The sequence below is a fragment of the Poecilia latipinna genome, unplaced genomic scaffold (assembly GCF_001443285.1).
Source record: "Poecilia latipinna isolate Pla-1442-1.1 unplaced genomic scaffold, P_latipinna-1.0 Scaffold84, whole genome shotgun sequence".
In the NCBI taxonomy this organism is placed as follows: domain Eukaryota; kingdom Metazoa; phylum Chordata; class Actinopteri; order Cyprinodontiformes; family Poeciliidae; genus Poecilia; species Poecilia latipinna.
Genome location: NW_015112700.1, coordinates 567,379 through 585,637, shown reverse-complemented (window position 1 = coordinate 585,637; position 18,259 = coordinate 567,379). Strand labels below are relative to the sequence as shown.

The following is an 18,259-nucleotide window of genomic DNA, read 5'->3' as shown; positions in this document are numbered from 1 at the left end:
TTTTTATAGTCAACAAATTAAATAACAATAGATATGACTGCATCTAAAAATACAACCATCACACTGGCTTAAAACAAAAATAGGTTGTAAAATACAAAGCACATCTGCCGTGTCACCAAAATTATGATCATTGCCGCCTTGTCATCTGATGCCTTTTCTGTCACAAGAATCAGTTAAATATAGCTTCCAGTCAGTAATTATGTTTATAGTGTGAGCAAATCTTTACCCGGTTTTGAGGCTCTCCAGAGCTTCTTCCACCCCTTTCTGGTTATATTTCATCATGTGTGTGTGCATATCAGGATAGTTGCTGCGAATGTTCCTCTCTGTGCTCCCATTTGGAACCGTCCCGAAGCGAAAAGGAGGATAATGCTCCTGTGGTTTTTGAAACTGCAGAGACACAGCAGATGAGGGGAGAGGTGGAAGAAGATTATTGAAAAGGAAAAGAATAGAAAAAAAAAAACAGGATTCATACGTCTCTAACTGTTCCACATGTAATCAGATTACAACCAGAAACTGCAAGGTATGTCGATGGTTTTTAAGTTGTTCGACCATTGCAACGTAGTACATAACAGTGAAGTGGAAAATTGATATATTGTTGTCATTAGGGATGCGTGATATGTTGGCGTCAGCATTGACCAATATTAGTCATTTTTTAACATAATGGTATCTTCATTTAGCCAATTTTCATATCGGTGCATCCTGAATTTTTTTCTGTCTTTAGTTTTACACATTTTTGGAAAGTATCCAGAGCAGAGCAAATGAAGACAGATGAAGATGAGGAAGACAGCAAAACATATTGTAAGCTAAAATGGTTTAATAAAGAAATGTTTAAGATGTATCAGGAAAAAAGAGTTTGGGGAATAAAAGAAAAAAGACAAAAGTAGACAGTGAAAGAAATGAAAATTAACAACGTAGATAAGATTGTAGGTGAGGAAAGAGGATGAAATACAAAGAAAGAAAAAACATTCACAGTAAAAAGAGAAGACTTGACCAAAAATATGAGATGGAGGGAAACAAAAAACGTTTTTTTTTTTCCTTTTTTGAACAAAATAAATTTTGCATCAAAAACCAGTTGGATAAGCACCACATCATTACAAATGGACTGTTAAGCTCTCACTTGTCTCAATTTGATTAAACCTGACAGCAGCCACTGTGTATTTGTTAGAATAACTGTGATCCAGCTGAAGTTCATATTTCATGACATTCAGCATAGTGAAGCAGGAATATGTTCGTTGGAACTTAATGAGACAGTAAACAGAAAGAAGCTATTCATCTTAGTAACTGCACTGACCTTTTGAGCTGAGTAAAATGAATAGATCCAATCAACCAGGGAGTTTGTGAGTCGGTATGTGTGTTAAATATATATAATCACTCTTCAGATGGAACGCCAATAGAGTCAACTAAAATGCTACACAGAAGACCAATCGGAGGCTCACAGTTTATGCTGACAAGAAGAAAAAACTGCCTGTACAGCTAGTAAAAATATTGTCGGGTAATTTTTTATAAAAAATAAACAAATTGTTTTGGGGAATTTAGATTACACCATCTCATGGCTACCCTGTGTTAAGATATTACAGCAAAAGTAATCTTTCATAAATATTTTTATCATATGATGGTTGGTAATTGTAAAATATCCAAGTGAAAAATTACCTTTGGGGTGTCTGGTTTCTCTAATTGTTTTGTTTTTAATATATTTCTTTTTCTGGAGGATTTTGTTTGTTTTATTTGTGTGTCATTTAGTATGATTACTACGCTATTGTCTTAACGTGTTATGTATAAATTGTAGTAGTTTTAGCAGACTTGGACATCTGAAAATGTTGTGATTCTACATTATCAAATGTAGACAAAAAAAATCTGTAATAGCTAAACACTACATACAGCACATTATGTGTATTCTGTGTACTGGAACTATATCAGCTTGTATTGGCTAGTAATTAATTTTGTTTGTGTTGTCATATTGTGCCTGTGTTATTTAAATGAGTCTAAATCTAAAGGAGATGACACACATTTATTGATGATAAATGTGTGTTTAGATTGCATCTCTCTGCTTTAAAGTACTATATAAAGGATAGTTCTCTTTCCTATATACATATTTTTTTTTATCAACACACATTTATTGATGATAAAAAATGTATGTATATAAGAAAGAGATTATATAGTACTTTAAAGCAGAGAGATATAATCTAAACCTCACTCTTTGCTGTGTTGTATCTCGGCTTTAAATAGCACCTATTCACCTAGGATTTTATTTGTTAGAGCTTTTAGAACCTTTTCCCAGGTTGAATGTTTGTGTGAAAACATTCAAGCCATGAAGAATGTGTCTGAGACTTGCTCTTCTATTTGGCTTACTATTTTTCAAAAATCATTTGACATTTTACAATCTTGTTCCAACAGTGTGAGATACACTGCAGACGGAGACCACATAGTGGGGAATATTGATGGACAGACCCAAAATACTGACAGAACAAGTTAAGACTCAGACAGCATCCATATTGACAGACGGCAGTAATTGATTAGTCATTCACACCACTGGGCTTCCCACTGAAAGGCAAAGGACAGAGGCTTTCACGACAAAATCCTTTTGCTGGATTCCATCTCGGAGGATTTCTGTGAGTCAACTGGCTCAGTTGTGGTCACGGCCTATTAGGCGATGGATTTTAAACGCAATGGAGAGGACGCAACGCATCAGCATGAGCTGTAGATAAAGGCCAAGATGTTTTCACTATGTCTCAAAAGCCTTACAAACACGCCCCACTTGCATTACTGCCATTGTTCTAATTGCTACTATTGAACTGTTGCGTGTTCTGTTCCTTACCTTCTTGTCAGAAAGGCCAGACACGGTGTCAATATATTGCTCCTGGATCATAAAAGCAGCCAGGTTGGCGGTGTAAGAAGCCAGGAAGATGACAGCGAAGAAGGCCCAGACTAGGACCATGATTTTACTGGTGGTTCCTTTGGGGTTTTCAATGGGGACGGAGTTGTTGAAGACGATTCCCCACAGCAGCCACACTGATTTCCCTATCGTGAACGTCGGCCCACCTGGAGCTGAGGAAGGAAATTGTGGAGAGTCAGTGTTTGAATAATAAATCTGGAATGTCCATACAGATGTTTCTCTTGGGCTCCTCATATGAAAACCATGAATACTTCTTAAAATAAAAATATAATAAACATTGTGAAAACAGACTCAAAAATGCTTGACATAAATTCAAATATTTCAGAAAAAAAGAAGGAGTCTGTAAAAGGGTTTTTCATTCTGAGACTTATTAATTTCTAAATTGACCTGAAAGTGGATTTGTTTGTGTAAATTCAAATAACAATAAGGTCCTTGACAGTGCAAAAAAAAATTACTAAATATGTCAAGATAAGCAGCAGCTAATTAATGGAGAAACAATTAAATACAAGCCACAAGTGTTATGGTTGAGGTTTAAAGCTGCAGCAGTTTGTGCCATTTGAAGATGATCAATGTTTGCTTTTGGCTAAGATGAAAGAAAATTAACCCCATAAGTAAGATAAAATGAGATTATCATCAGGAGGCACCCATTTATACATTCTCAACAATATTTTTAATTCTTTTTCAACAATTAAAAATAAGTTTTTGTGACACAAAACACTGCATGTCTCTCAAAATATACATTAAAGAAAAGAACTTGAGCAAATCATATCTAAAAAAAAAAATAATAAAAAAAAAATTAAAAAAATCGCATTGTGTATATTCCCTGAATCCTTAAGTGGAATTGTCCATTTTCACAGTGATTCATTGTAGAAGTGATAACATTGTATTTTAGTTACTCTCCCTCGTCGTTGTTGTCCGCTGCGCTGTGTAAATAATCCTGAACCTTTTCATGCCCTTGTTTAAAACCCCACAAAAGAGAGGAATTTCACTGCCTCAGCCCATTTTCAGTGTTGCCACTGTTGTTCAAGCACAGCAACAGAGGTTGCCACCTTCATCAATCACACTTCAATTAGTGCAGCCAAGATTGCTAATTGAAACAAGGAAATGACCTTTCGGACCTGGATACGGGCACGATCTGCCAGTGCTCCATTCTGGGATTTATTGGGTCTCTCACAAAAATCTTGTTTGGGAACTCTACCCATTGCAGGACATGCAGACTGCACTGGATTTAGGCAGGCTTACTGTGTCATACGTGGTGTGATGGAAACTGAGAAGCTTTGAGGTATTTGGTGGGTATTTCTAGAAAAATGTATAGAAATGGCAAAATGTAAACCCATGAGTGGGGGATAATAGAAGACAGTATTGGAATTTTATTATGAAAACTTGCTTTTCTATTATTCATCCATCTTGTAAAACTACTTACACCCTCTGAAACTTGCTTACATTTTTAATATTGAAGCCCTAATTTTTATATGATGGACCAACACAGAGTGGTCTATAAATACAAACTGAGAGGAAAAAGTATACTTGACTTCTCATTTGCACAAATGGAAATACAACTTCCTATGTTTTTTATAGGAAAAAACACAAGACCTACACAAAAAAGTGTTTCTACAAAGTATTGAATATTCGACTGATCATACAAGAGTCGCAGACTTTTGTCAAGGCCTTTATTTGTGGGGGAAAAAAATAAAATTATTGTGATTCTAAAAAAACAAAAATACAAAAAAGTGGCATTTTATTCTCTTCGAAGGCACTGTACATGTGAAACAAAAATAATAAGTAAATACAACTCACCTTTGGCGCTTACCAGACTCCGGTTGTAGCCCACTGGGCTGAAATATTCAAACACAAACACAGTCACAGCCACAACGGTCAGGCACATCACAAACATCATGACCCAAACTGCTGGACTGTAGGGCTCTAAGAGAAAAGAAAAAAAAAATAAAATAAAACCACACACTTTGATTTTCAAACAAGAATTAAATAAGAGATTGCTAAAATCCAAGCTACTCATGTTGCTTTTTGAAATCAGTTGAGTGCAAAACAATGAATATTATTTAAAGGATCTGGGATACTTTATGTTGGACACATTTAGAAAGGCTGTTGAGGTGATTGGCTGGTATGCAAGGAGATTTAGTTCAAGATTGCAGCTACAGGTGGGATTAAATCTTAATGGGAAGTTTCCTGAGAGGCTTGTAGAGACAGAACAAGTGTAACTAGGCCATTCTTGGAAAAAAAAAAAAAGACTTAGAAAGATGGTGTTAACAGGGGAGCATGCAATACAAACGTTGAAGACCTATTTCTCACCAAGAAAGGCAGACGGCGATACTGTGCCGTTGCTACGCGCTACCATGACACTTATTCCCGTCTCCACAAACGGCACAGAGAAGTCAATGATTTCAGAGCGCTCCTCGTTGATAGTAAGCGAGCCGATGGCCATGTCAGCACGCCTGTAGAAAACCTGATGAGGAAAAGCAGCCAAAGAAAACATAATAAAACCACTGGAGGAAGAACACGAGAGAAACTGACCAGCTGCATTTCTTGTACCTAAAACAAGCACTATTTTAAATTTTATGACCAGTCTTTACTTAGGGAGACAAAGTGTCATTTTGCTATCTCGTTCCAGGAAGGTTCCCAAATTTCACTCATGCAGCCGGCCGAGTTTTATATTCTTCATGTGACTAAGGATTAGAGTGCAATTGTGCGTTAGCACCTGAAAAGCAGCTGTCTGAAAGGAAACATCTCTGTCTCATTATTTGAGCATGAAGGAGGAGCTGAATGCTCTGTCTCGAGATCGCTCAAATCCAAGGTGGCTTTATAAATGTTGCACACAAACAGAATTATACTGTAACACTTGCTGAATACCCTCGGGCACAGAAACACAAGCGTGAAGGCTCCGCTGCAGAACATCTGTTCAGAATGTTTTACATTTGGCTGGTGCTCAGTTTGATGTAGTTTGGCAGGTACACAGCCTCTAAACTGAAGAGAGATTCAGTCGGTCTCGGTGAGTCATGTAGCATTATAGTCAGAACCTTTTACTTAAAGTATGTGAAACAGCAATTGGGATGAACTCAGACTAACAATGAAAGCTTCATATAATTTAAGCAAAAGTGATGACGATGTGTTTTTAAAGTTAAATTAAGGTTAGAAATTTTGTAAATGTCCCTGTAATTATTATCGTTATTGGAAATTTGCTTAGATTTCTAGATTAAAGATTTTTTTTATATAGGTTTATTATGTTTCCTTAATGGGACTTTCAATTATTTATTTTTATTTTACTTTTTTACAAAAATGACATCAGAAATGGAGAAACTTGGTCACTAACTGTTTGAAGAAATACTTAATGAAAATTATACTCCTTTGATATTTAGTGTCATTCTTTGTGAAAATGTTAAAATATATAACTGAATGAAGACACTTTGGGGAATAGTGCAAAAGCTTGTATTATTTAAATTACCTTTCTTCTGCTAATTTTTCTTTTTTTTTAGCATTTTTAGTTACATTTATTTGAAGTCACAGCTGAAGATATGAAAATCCATATGCGGTTCTAAAGCTGCAGGTTGCAGATACTGGATAACTGATGAGCATTTTTGAGCAATACACATGAAGGATCAACGTGTATTGATCAATTTTAAGTCAATTTTAAGTCTTTGTTGGAGGGACACTGTTTACTAACCCGTTAGTGTAAAACTGCGTCAGCATTCAGCCTTACCTCCCCAATCATCCCGTTCCAAATCCCATGCACCAGTTTGCCGTGCTTTCCGTTGGTGACCAGGTAGAGATCGAAGGAGAACTTAATTGTTTTGGATAGCTTCTTGAGGATATCTATGCAGAAACCTTTGCAGCACAGTTTGGTGTAGGACTCGGATTGGGCACTGCTTGTAGAAAAATGAGATAAAATAAAGAGAAAATGCTGTCAGACGTATTACAACATATTTTATTTTTACATTTTCTAATCTGATAATGAAAGACTCTCTCCGTTGCTATATTTGGCTTAAGGCATCAAAGCGGTTGTACTCGTTTCGCAGAGTGAGTGCTAAATACTTCCAGACTCTCATGCTGACAGCAACCATTGTCAGCTGCGGCAAAGTGAAGGACAGGAGCGCTAAGGTTCATTAGCTAAAATCAATGGCGGTTAAAAGGTGTATTTCAAAGACTTGGAAGGGATGCCACAAAAGCTACACAAATCCACTTTCACACAGTCCCACAGAGGCCTTGGTGAAGGGTTGCGTGACTCCGATGGCCTCCAATCAACATCTATTACGGTCTGTTGTTTTTCCAGCTTCCTCTGTGTAACCTTGCTACTTACTGAGGTGAAAAATAAGACGAGAAAGTCCTCGTAAATATAGGCAAAATGTAATCGAACGCAAAGAAAAAATGTTTATTTCTAAGTTAGATGGGAAATTAGGTCAACAGATGAAACAGCAGCTACAATTCCTGCCAAAAATCTATTAAGGACTGTGCGTGTTTGTGACCTTATTAACTGAAGGATCCGTTCAGCATGTCAGCAAGTGAACATAAGCGTTGAAAAATGATAAAGACAACCTGTCGGCAGGGTTGGGGGGGAATAAATGAGCCACGCATAAACAAAGAAAAAAGTCAAGTGAGCAATTAAGATTATTGCTGATTGTTTTCCAGAATGTTTATTGTGGATAACATAGCTTCACGAGGTTTTGCTGCCTTCATGAGACTAACTCAGAAAATTAGAGTGTTAATTAACTGCTGTAGGAGCCGGCCACCTGTCATCATTAACCACACTCTGACTGCCATTCTCCTCACAAACAGTCTGAAACTGGGCCGCGAACACACAAACACATGTTCACATGCAGCTCACTTTCATCTGGGAATTTGTGACAGTTATGTGTTCATGTTGCAGTGTGTGGTCACCGGATGAAGACAACAAAAAAATGCACAGAAAGTGGCCACAGTGCGGAGGAGAGCATGAGGCAGCTGGACCAAGAAAGAGGAAGGGAAAGGGTAAACGGCTGACAAGTCACACAGGGCAGCGGCTCCGTTTGGTGGGAAAGGAGGGCAAGAGGAAAAGAGGACAAGAGGAGAAGATGAAGCAAGAGATGAGTTTGTGACTTCTCGGTTCGTACAGAAACCGAAAAGTAAAACAGGGTTAAGTTATTCCAGTCCCTGAGCTACAGATGATCACAGCAGTTATTTTCCTCACATAATCAAGAACCTAATTTTACTAAAGCTTCTAATTTAACCGATAACTGCTTTCATTAAAAAAAAATAAAAAAAATAAATAAAGTCAAATTGCTTTTCATTGTGAATTTAATGTGTGGACTAGCTGCAAAAAACACAAAATCTTACCAAGTATTTTTGTCTAGTTCCTGGTGCAAATATCTTGGTGCACTTGAAATAAGGCAAAACTGATTTACAAGCAACTTTTCTGCAAAATACAGGAACTTGTTTTAAGTCAATAATCTTTGAATATTGATAGAAAGTGCTGTTTTGTTGCACTTTTAACTAGACGTTTTTCCTACATTTTGAGTGGAAATCACATTGTGCACACAAATATCCTGATATGTCACGTTCCTTTTGCATATCATATAAATAATCACATTGAGCCACTTTAGCCACAAATGCCAGGGCCATTTTCTGGTCCCAGTTTCTTTAGAAAGAAAACTTCTTAAATCAGTTTGAGTAAAGACCTGAAATTAATGCACCATTTGATAAGTAGGATCAATTGGAAAGCATGTATTATTAAACAGAAATGCACTTCATAAATAGGCTAAATTAGATCGTATCTGATTAAATTTTCTTTCTGACTACTACTTATTCAGAGCTCAAAATCAAATGATAATAAAACAGAGAAGTTTATGTTCTGTAATCAACGAAACAAGGACAGAAAATGCTGCAAACTTTTTGCTTGCAGGATATGAGGTATATATATTTTTTTACCTCATAACAATAAAACTGTTCTTTTAAATCAAAAGGGTTTAATTGTGATCTACATGACAACTAAAACTATATTTTTATACGTATGACAGGAGCACATGTTTGTCATGGATGCTGGCTGACTCGCGATGAAAATGTCACATGAAGGATCATCCATTTTCGACAAGCAGGATCATAGCTGTGATACTGAATGATGAAACTGGATGTAAACACGAGAGCCACCTATTTTCACACCATTATCAGCTTATGTTGAGAAAACAAAAGTTTGTTTCTCTCAAGCAAATAAGATTTGTAGGTTCAGAGAAAATCACATCTAAATTAATCATAGCAGGAACAGCTGTACACAGCTTTTGTCTTTTTTTTAAGAATCTTAGGTGTTATATTTGCATGCAGTAAAAAAAAAGAAATCTAGTATCTATTATGTATATTTCAGAAAGCAGAGACTTAATTTTCTAATGTTCTATTTAAAGTCTGAAATATACAAACAAAAATGGAGTACCACACAGAAGTGGGGAGGATTACCAGTACTTTTTAAAAATACGTTATAGTATATAAGTTATGCAGCACTAGAAGTTGTGATATATAAATAAGTAGGATATGATTCAAATATGATCTGTTTTCCCAACTTGTCTGAAAGAATCAATGATACAAGCATTTTTTATATAACTGTTCTAGTTATAGCTGTTGACAAATATTAACTGGAATAATAGCAAAAAAAAAAAAAAAGTTTTTTTAATATTAATTTAGAATGTTTACCCCACGTCTTGCCAGATGGCTGCTGGAGTCGTTTCCATTCAAATGACTGCTGGAGGTAAGCAACACCCCTCTCACCAATGCGGCATCTTTTACTATCAGCTAACCTGAAATAAATCCCTTCAGAAGTCACCAAATAAGTGAAGAAAGTCCATCCCTGTGTCTAACTGTTCTGTTAAGGTGTGTTAGAGAACATTAGAGAACACACAAGATCATGAAGACCAAAAAATGCAGGTGAGGTTTACAGTAATGAAGATGCAATAGGTTTTAAAATCAGCCTTAGGTCATAAAAACTACAGTGGTCACCAGCTGCAATAGCAGAGCAATCAGTAAAACGAGCTGAGAACACATGAATGATGCAACAAAGAAGAAAACTGCAAGTAAAAATGTTGCAATCACAGAAAAAGTCATAGTCATAAAGTAGGATAATAATCTAAAGCACAATAGTAAATCCATGAGAATATGGCTTAAAATAAGGATGAAATAAAGTTGTTGGAATGGACCAATAGAAGTCCACACCTCAACTTGATTGAAATGGTGAATAGTGAAAGAGAGATACAAAGAAATAGATTGCCTGAAAACCATAAGGTTTGAATTAATGTTTTTCTTTTCACTGTACATAAAGTCTTTAAAAAATGGTAAAAATATCCATTGCAGGAACCTACTGTAGCTGGTGGAAAAGACTTCATAACCTCAGCTGTCTATAAGAGACTCTACTTTTCACAAGGTCAAACACTGATGCTTAGTCATAAATATTTACACAAATGCATCAAATCTTTCCCTAATAATTTTGTACTTATATTTTATAGGACACAACTACCAGTGACAGATCAGCGATATGCCATTTCAACTACTGTAAAATCAGCCTTCCAGCGAAAGCATCTGGCCTGGATCTCAAATAGGCTTTCTTATCTGATGAATCTGCTGCATGCACCAACTAACTGAACATCTTTGGATAAAATGTCTTGAAATGGAGAATAAGGCATTAAAGATGATGAATGAACTGACAGTCGCTACAGGAAGCGAGTACTTCATATTTTTTCTTATCATTAGATTTTGTCATCCTCAAAATAAGTCATTCCTAAACGTAAAAAAAAAAAAAAAATCCTCATAAGTCACAATTCTGCATAGGATTTTTACATCGGCTGCAAGTGGACACTTATTTACTCACCGATTATGTGCTTGAAACAGGCTAAAGGAAAAAGTGTCAGGATCTGAGTAAGTTTGGCAAGGTCTAAATTGTGAAAATTCAACAAGTGGGTCTCAGCACATCAATCAAAATGAAGGAATGGACATCAACCAGTGACCAACACAATGTTAAAGAGGTGGTCATAATGATATGCCCACTTGGTGTGCCTCAATTTTACTTTGGTCAGAAGTTGGGGGACAGCTGGATAAAACTCTGACAAGAAGAAAATTCTTAAATTAGCCAAAACTGGACAAAAATACCAAACCTGGTAGTGAAAGCCAAGCAACTTTCTGTCAAACACCTAATCGAATTGTGGGCAACTACTTCATAACCCACATTAAATTGGCATCTGGTCAGTGCATAATTCGCCACACTATAATACATCAGATAGACAGAAGCTGGAATTTAGGGATGAATTTATGCTCTTAATCAGCACAGAGAGGTGGGCTCAGCCCCCTGGCAAAGGAAGCTATCATCTGTCCAAGGAAGGGGCCTTAATGAGCAAGACAAAAAGTTTTAATCATGCTAAACATCTGCTGTACGGTGAAGCTTCTCAGAGTGCCACAGAAAGATTATGAGATTTATATAGCAGCAGTCCGCTCTCCTGCTTCCTGTTTGTTGGTATCAGTCCAAATGGGACAGAGCGAAATAGTGAAAGAGAACCAGAAAGAGGCTACGTTGTCCCATGCTTTGACAGATGTCCCAGTGTTGGACAGATAAATCTTCTTTACTGGCAGTCACTGTTTGGTTGCACCCAAGAACAGCCGGTACGTATCTCTTTCTATAATGAGTATCCATGAAAAGGTTATATACATGAAACGGAGAAATATATATATATATATATATATATATATATATATATATATATATATATATATATATATATATATATATATATATATATATATCTTCAACGCATGTGTTCCACTTTAGCATACCACATTTCTACCAAACAAAATACACATACAATCTGACAAAATATGCAAAAGTTCAATAGGTATGAACGCTTGTGCAGGACGCTGATTCTGTTGTCGAGTCGGAAACTGTGAAGATAAAAAATGAAGGCGTGTGCTAGAACATCCTCTCCGATGTTTGTACTGGTTTGAACATAATGAAGAAGCTGCATCCCGCTGATGGTGTGGAAGCAGCTGGAGGTAATAGCTGTTTAATGTCTGTTTTCTGCCATGCACCAATCTGTGTTTGACACCAAAGGTGTGTTTTTAAACAGTTTCAAGCAGACACAATTACTCTGCGTTAAATGAACTGTGGAGGTTTGCAATGAACTTAACTAGAGAAGACAAAAAAGGGAGGGGGCAGATGTCTGGCTCTTATTGGAAAGTCTAGCTCTGTGGGCCTAGAATTATATTTGAACTTACATTGTTTTTTATAGGAAAAGCTAAGGACAGGGAGGCATACTCAAAATGTTTCTGTTCATAGATTTCACACATTACATTTTTGTATTTCTCAGAGATCGACGACTAACTGTATCCGGGTCAAAATCTATATGTTTGTGTATATGATTATGAAGGTCATTTGTATGAACATGCAGGAAGTTTGTATCCTTGCGTGTACCTGTCTGTGTGATTGGACTGACGCCTGCAGGGCACAGTGTTGCGGACACATGTGCCGGTTCCCGGGTCCACGTTCTCGACCATGACAAAGGGATGCTCCTCGAGGGTGGCCACCGTCAGGTGGCGGTCATCAGATATGTGCTCCAGGAAGCTGCCGTACCGCGGCCAGATGGGATAGCGAACCTGAAGGATGCCGCGAGCAAACGTGCCCACCTGAAATGGTAAACGCGGGAGGGGAGGGAGACAGAGCTCATTGGTAACGCGAACATTCCAGTTCGCATCTGAAACGACCTTCATGTCAACCTTTTTCTATTTCACATGCCATTCCCCACAGGCATGGGTGAATTTATTAAATTATTTAACAGCATTTGCATGTGCTGACCTGGGGACTGGAACATAAAAGGAGAGTAGAGTCGAGTTTATTAACAGATTCTGCACAAAGGAAGTGACAAACACCTACAGCTACAGCACCACATTTATAATATAGCTCATTATGAGTTGTCTTCGTTATGTGTTGATTTTTATTTTTTTTATTTTTTTTTTTACTAATACTTCAGTTAATAATCTTTCTGATTAATTAAAAGTTATACTTCATTTATGTGGACAGTTCCAGTGACAATGTCTGAGATCAAACGGCGCCATTGGACGGAAACATACCAGACAGATACAATTCTGGAGAAGTTTGAAGAAAATTTAAGTTGTGAAAAAAATATTTCAAGGAGTACTTTTCACACCTTCATTAAATAACGAAGCAAATAGTAAATATGCAAATCCACCGAGATGTGGCAGGGCATTTAAGATTGTGATTATAATGAAAGAAAACATGTTGAAAGTTAAAGGGATGCTCAATACCTAGAATGTAAGTGTAGAGCAAATAAGATCAAACAATAAAAACAAAATGAAGATCATTTCTACTGAAGAAACAAATATGATTTTGCCAATACAAATTGTCCCTTAAAAGCACCAAACAGATATTAAAAATAATCTGCAACAACTTAAACAGCCGTGTAGTCACAGTTGAGGTAAAAAAGCTTCAAAAGAGCACTGTGACATGTTATTATAACAGACAAGGTGCACAATGTGACGGAGAGAGGTAGGATAGAGTATCAGAAAGTGATGAGATGAGACCAATTTCCAACTTAACATGAGGCCTGTTTTGTTGCCTGCCAACTTTGACTCTCATGGGAACATGAAGACACAACGTGACCCGAGATCATTTGAGAGTTTTGCACATTTACAGCACAATTACACATCCAGGTTTGTACACACATTAAAACATACAGTTCTGCCAGGAAGTGACATTGACAAAGTGGGTTAGTCTTCCCAGGACAGAAATAAATGAGTTCAACCGCAGCAGTGAGATTACATTCAGACCTTTCTGGTTAGTCGCAGTTTTTCCAATACACCCTCAGGCTCCAACCGTGTGTGTGTGTGTGTGCTGCAGTGTGTGAAAGGGAGTAAAAACACTGTAGAGTGCATGGTAAGGTTGTGAATAACAAGAAAGAGATGTCTCCTCCGCAAATCAAAAAGGCATTTGAATATTGAATTTTGTGTCCTCTTAAAGACACAAGTGCACCGCAATGAATTAGAAATTTAGTTTAAAATGTCAGGAATTCAATTAAAAACACGTCAGTGTTCTGTAGTTTAAGCACTCATACTTGGTTGTGGTTATTTTTTCACTATTCTGTGAATCTATAATCTCTTAAATGGACTTTTTAACCTATTGAAGGGTCTCCAGGGTTTGTTGCCTGTCCAGCATGTTAACAGGGGTTTTACACTCTACTGAGTGACACTCAACCCATTGTATGAGTTCTACTGTTATAATTCAATGACTGAAAATTAAATTAAAGGGAAAGACATTTTTTTCAATCTATCTCTCCAAATTCTCTAGATGAATTAGAAAATAAATTTGGAGACTCTATCTTTGCTTTAATTGATGTTCCAAATGACTGACATTAAAAGGTTTTAGAGCTCAAAGCATCGTGATGAGGGAAGCGTGCTATACTTTAAGCAAGGGTGTGTGTTTGTATTGCAAAGTCTGTATTTTATTTGCTAAAGCTGAGGCTGGTTTTTAACATTTTTAAACCTGTAGGTAAAATAATTTAGAAAATGTTTTCAGTAGTAGCTGGATTACAGACAGGCACAGGCATCAGCAAGCAGAAACATGGACAAAGAGATGCTCTCAGGGCCATATGGCTCAGGGTGATGGCACATCTATATTTAGCCTTTTATATTCTGTAATAACAATAAAATGAATCTAATTTGAAATTGCTCCCTAAAAGGAGTTTTTTTTTTTTTTTTTTCACTTGCATCTAATTTGAACATTAAAGTAAAAAATAAAATTCTGTAATGTTGGGGAATGCAAATATCAATTTCTTGCACAACAGTTATATATATCTGATGCAGATTTTTATTATGCACCAACACCATGGAGAACAAGGTTCTTAAATCTGAATTTTGGTGCCACAGAACAGACAAGTTTTCATTAAACTTTCTTGTAGACTGTTTACCTTGTCCCACAGTCTCTCCCGGTCCAAAGCAATGATGACCATAGAAGGGTTGGATAGAAAGCCTTGATTGTTGAATGACAGGTCTTTTTGTTCCCACGTTACATTCAGCATGTGCCTACATGTCCAACAGAGATAAAAGCACAAAAAGTAAGCAATCAAAGGGCGTAGCTTTAGCATTCCACGCACTGGATGTTCCATATTCATTTAAACCAACACACACTCACAACAACCTGATTCTAATCAAGCCTAAAGCTTTCCTCAGAGGGTTTAATTTAATGTCTTGGACGGGAAGCAGCTCATCTTAGTTGATTGGTTGAATGTCAGGATGATGCTACTAAATGGTCTTGATACTTTTTAAGGTCTAATTCCAGGACAGACTGAGTTTTGAACAATTAATCCGCAGGCTGATTTAAAATTTACAACAAATGTAAAAGAGGTACAAACAATGTCTTTTCAACAACATTTACTCCACGCCATGCTCTGAGGATTTCATAAACTGTCCTCATCTGCAAACATGGAGGCAACAATCACTGCTTAGCGGAGCGGAAGGAGATCTCTAATGAGATCTGATGTTCAGAACACCACAATGTTTTGTTTGAATGAAAACTGTCCCAGGATGTGTGATCCAGTTGCTCTCAGCATGTGTATTCATGTGATGAAGTGACTGCATGTTGTTATTATGGCTACTATTACACACAGTGTGTGCATGACGTTGACTATTTACCTATTAATTTGCCCCTGCGGTTTGCTATTTCCTCTTTTCTTCCCTTCATTTTGTTCTCATAAACCAACCAGTTTCACATATTCACTTAAAATTGTATTTTTTTAAGTAAAACAGTTATTTTTCTTAGTAGTTAAGCATTTTTTAATATAACTTAAGAGATGGGTATGGAAAAACCTGCCCAATCTCACATGTAATTTAAGTTATTCGCATATTATTTTCCATGACACCAAATTTTCATTCATTTTGGTTCTGATTGGCCAGAACCAGTCTACTAATAAGGCCGTGTTTAGAGTGGCTGTAATACAAGCAGTTGTCTGGAAATCAGGAGATTTGGAGTGGATTCCAACTTTCCACAACATGTTGATGGCACTCAACCCATCAGATCTGTTGCCCCTTGATCTGTGTATAAATGAGTGAGGAACGTAAGCATGGCTGAGTGACTGTGACTCAATGTGTGAAAGTGCTCTTATGGGTCTGTCAAAAAATTTACTGGTAAAATACATTTACCTGTAATAGACACTTTTAAAGTCTCCAGTTGTTAACGCAAGTACAAAATTCCCCCCAGACTGGTACGAATAAACGTACCCCAATACACGGATACATGATACTTTTTGCCTCAATTAAAAAAAACCCAGAAAACTGCAGATTCAATCTACTGATTGAAGTGCCTTTAAAAAAGCATTAAAAAGCTTGTCTGTGAAATTACCATTACAAAACACACAACCGTGGATTCTTAGATTTCTAATACTATTGCTGAAATCGTATATTATCTTGTTTCTAGAGCTCAAAACTGCAAAGACGTGAGTGAAATGCAGCACCAATGCTTCAATTTTGAATCTCTGTACTATCTATGTTTAAAATTTATTTTAAAGTATAAAAGGAAGTACTGTTTGCTTTGACAAAATGTACTTAAAGAGTCGCAGATGGGTAAAAACCCCTGTTGTTCTGACAGATTTAAAACATTTCTACAAAATCCTATTGAGTCCAAGTCCAAGTCAAGCGGTGAATCACAGTCAAATTTGTGACTGACAGTCGTTTAATCTAAACTTGGTCTGTCAGACAGCCATGGAGAGAAAAAGTACATTTATCTGTATCTGACTATTTTGTGCTATATTTTCTGCTTCTGTTTTACTCACTGTTTATCACGTATAACGAATCAGAAAATGTACTCAAACTTTCACTTTTCAAGAAAAGGCTGCTAGTGACTGTTTATCGGTAAAACATAATTGTAATCTCTTTAAATGTGTATAGAGGTATCACAAGACAAAGGCCAGTAAGAATCCACCATTTATGCAAAGTAATCACAGACTGGACACAAGCAATTTGTGAGCGCTGTGAGAATACAGCAGCTCAGCAGGTAACAATGCTGCAGCCTGAATCTACTTTGGAGCTTCCCATCGGCACCCAATTAAAGGGCAATTTCAAGGTTTTATTCAAATGGATCTGGGCTGCATTTGATCATCTTTTGTTAAAAAAAAATAACATAATTAAACAAGTCAAAATCGAAGGGGCATATAAGTGGCTCTGTATATAATAACTATGACCGGTATTCTTTTTGTATCTTGGCTCAATAGTTTTGGTCTGTACTGTGACTTTTTTGGGCAAATTTGAGCATCATTTTATATCATGGCGCAAACTTAACAATATTTATATCATCCAATGTAAGACAAAGGAAGAGGTGATTAAAAAGCCATGCTGTTAAAAAAAAAAAAATAAGAAGTGATGAATTAAACATGCCCCACCTGAACAGGGTGTTGTTCTCTGACTGTTTTGCTGGTTTACTGCAATCTCCATGCCCTTCAGGAATGAAACCATAATGCTTCTTGAAACTCTCTGCCCCTTTGGCTACGATGGCGACGCCCTCCCTTACTCTCTGCCGCAAGCTTTTCCTCCACTGGTCCGTGATCACACCGATCACACCTACAGGGAAAGTGGCAGGTGGAGGGCTGTTGGGGTTGCCTACGGCAAGACTGGGGAGGATCCAGATGTAGCCGGGCCCCAGCAGACCCAACTCGCCTGCTAGACGAAACAGGTACTGAGCTTCCTCGTGGGAGCAGTATGCCAACAGGACCTGCGAGTCCAACTGCAAAAAGACGAGAAATCTGCTGTTTATTAAATATGCAGGATGCGGTATCAGATTTATGAACTTCTTCTGGTTCTGTCAAGTCAGTAATATCGCAGTGTTCTGGATGTTTTAACAAATGGACAATTCAGGTTTTGAAATATAAAACCTATAAATGTTTCCCTTTACTACATGATACAATATCCAAAGGGTTTTTGGATTTTACAGAGATCTGACACTTAAAGAGAAGGAAAGAGAAAATCCTCTAATTTTCACTACAAACTTAGTTCTAACAATTATATCATGTGAGCTGCTTTTGTATTGATCAAGTCCTGATTTTATTTACAAAAGAGCTTTGGACTTTGTTTTTTGGGAAGAATAATTGATTTCATATCTGCTGATAATTTCTGTAAATTATTATTATTATTATTATTATTATTATTATTATTATTATTATTATTATTATTAAATGGTGGTGGACAAGCTCTTCAAAACAAATAGTTCAAAGTTTTAAAAGCACGGTTTGTAGGGATATTATAAGCTGTTCAACCCTAAAAGATTTCAGCTCAGAACCTTTACAACACTTTTTGGAAAATTGTTTCCTTTGTAAATGTTTGAATTTTGACACTATAATTTATTTATTT

General features: G+C 36.8%; 1 protein-coding gene across 1 annotated transcript in view; it reads right to left on the bottom strand.

Annotated features, from left to right (window-relative positions):
• Positions 1–69: 69 nt before the first annotated feature.
• Positions 70–18,259, bottom strand: part of LOC106939122 (glutamate receptor ionotropic, NMDA 2C-like) — a 54,749-nt gene continuing 36,559 nt past the window's right edge. Inside the window, exons 6-13 of the mRNA XM_015021429.1 lie at positions 17,296–17,636; positions 14,830–14,944; positions 12,321–12,532; positions 6,609–6,771; positions 5,204–5,357; positions 4,691–4,816; positions 2,816–3,045; positions 70–387 (exon numbers count right to left, since the gene is read on the bottom strand). Coding sequence (XP_014876915.1) covers positions 223–387; positions 2,816–3,045; positions 4,691–4,816; positions 5,204–5,357; positions 6,609–6,771; positions 12,321–12,532; positions 14,830–14,944; positions 17,296–17,636 — 1,506 coding nt within the window. The 3' untranslated portion in view covers positions 70–222. The remainder of the gene's footprint in view (positions 388–2,815; positions 3,046–4,690; positions 4,817–5,203; positions 5,358–6,608; positions 6,772–12,320; positions 12,533–14,829; positions 14,945–17,295; positions 17,637–18,259) is intronic.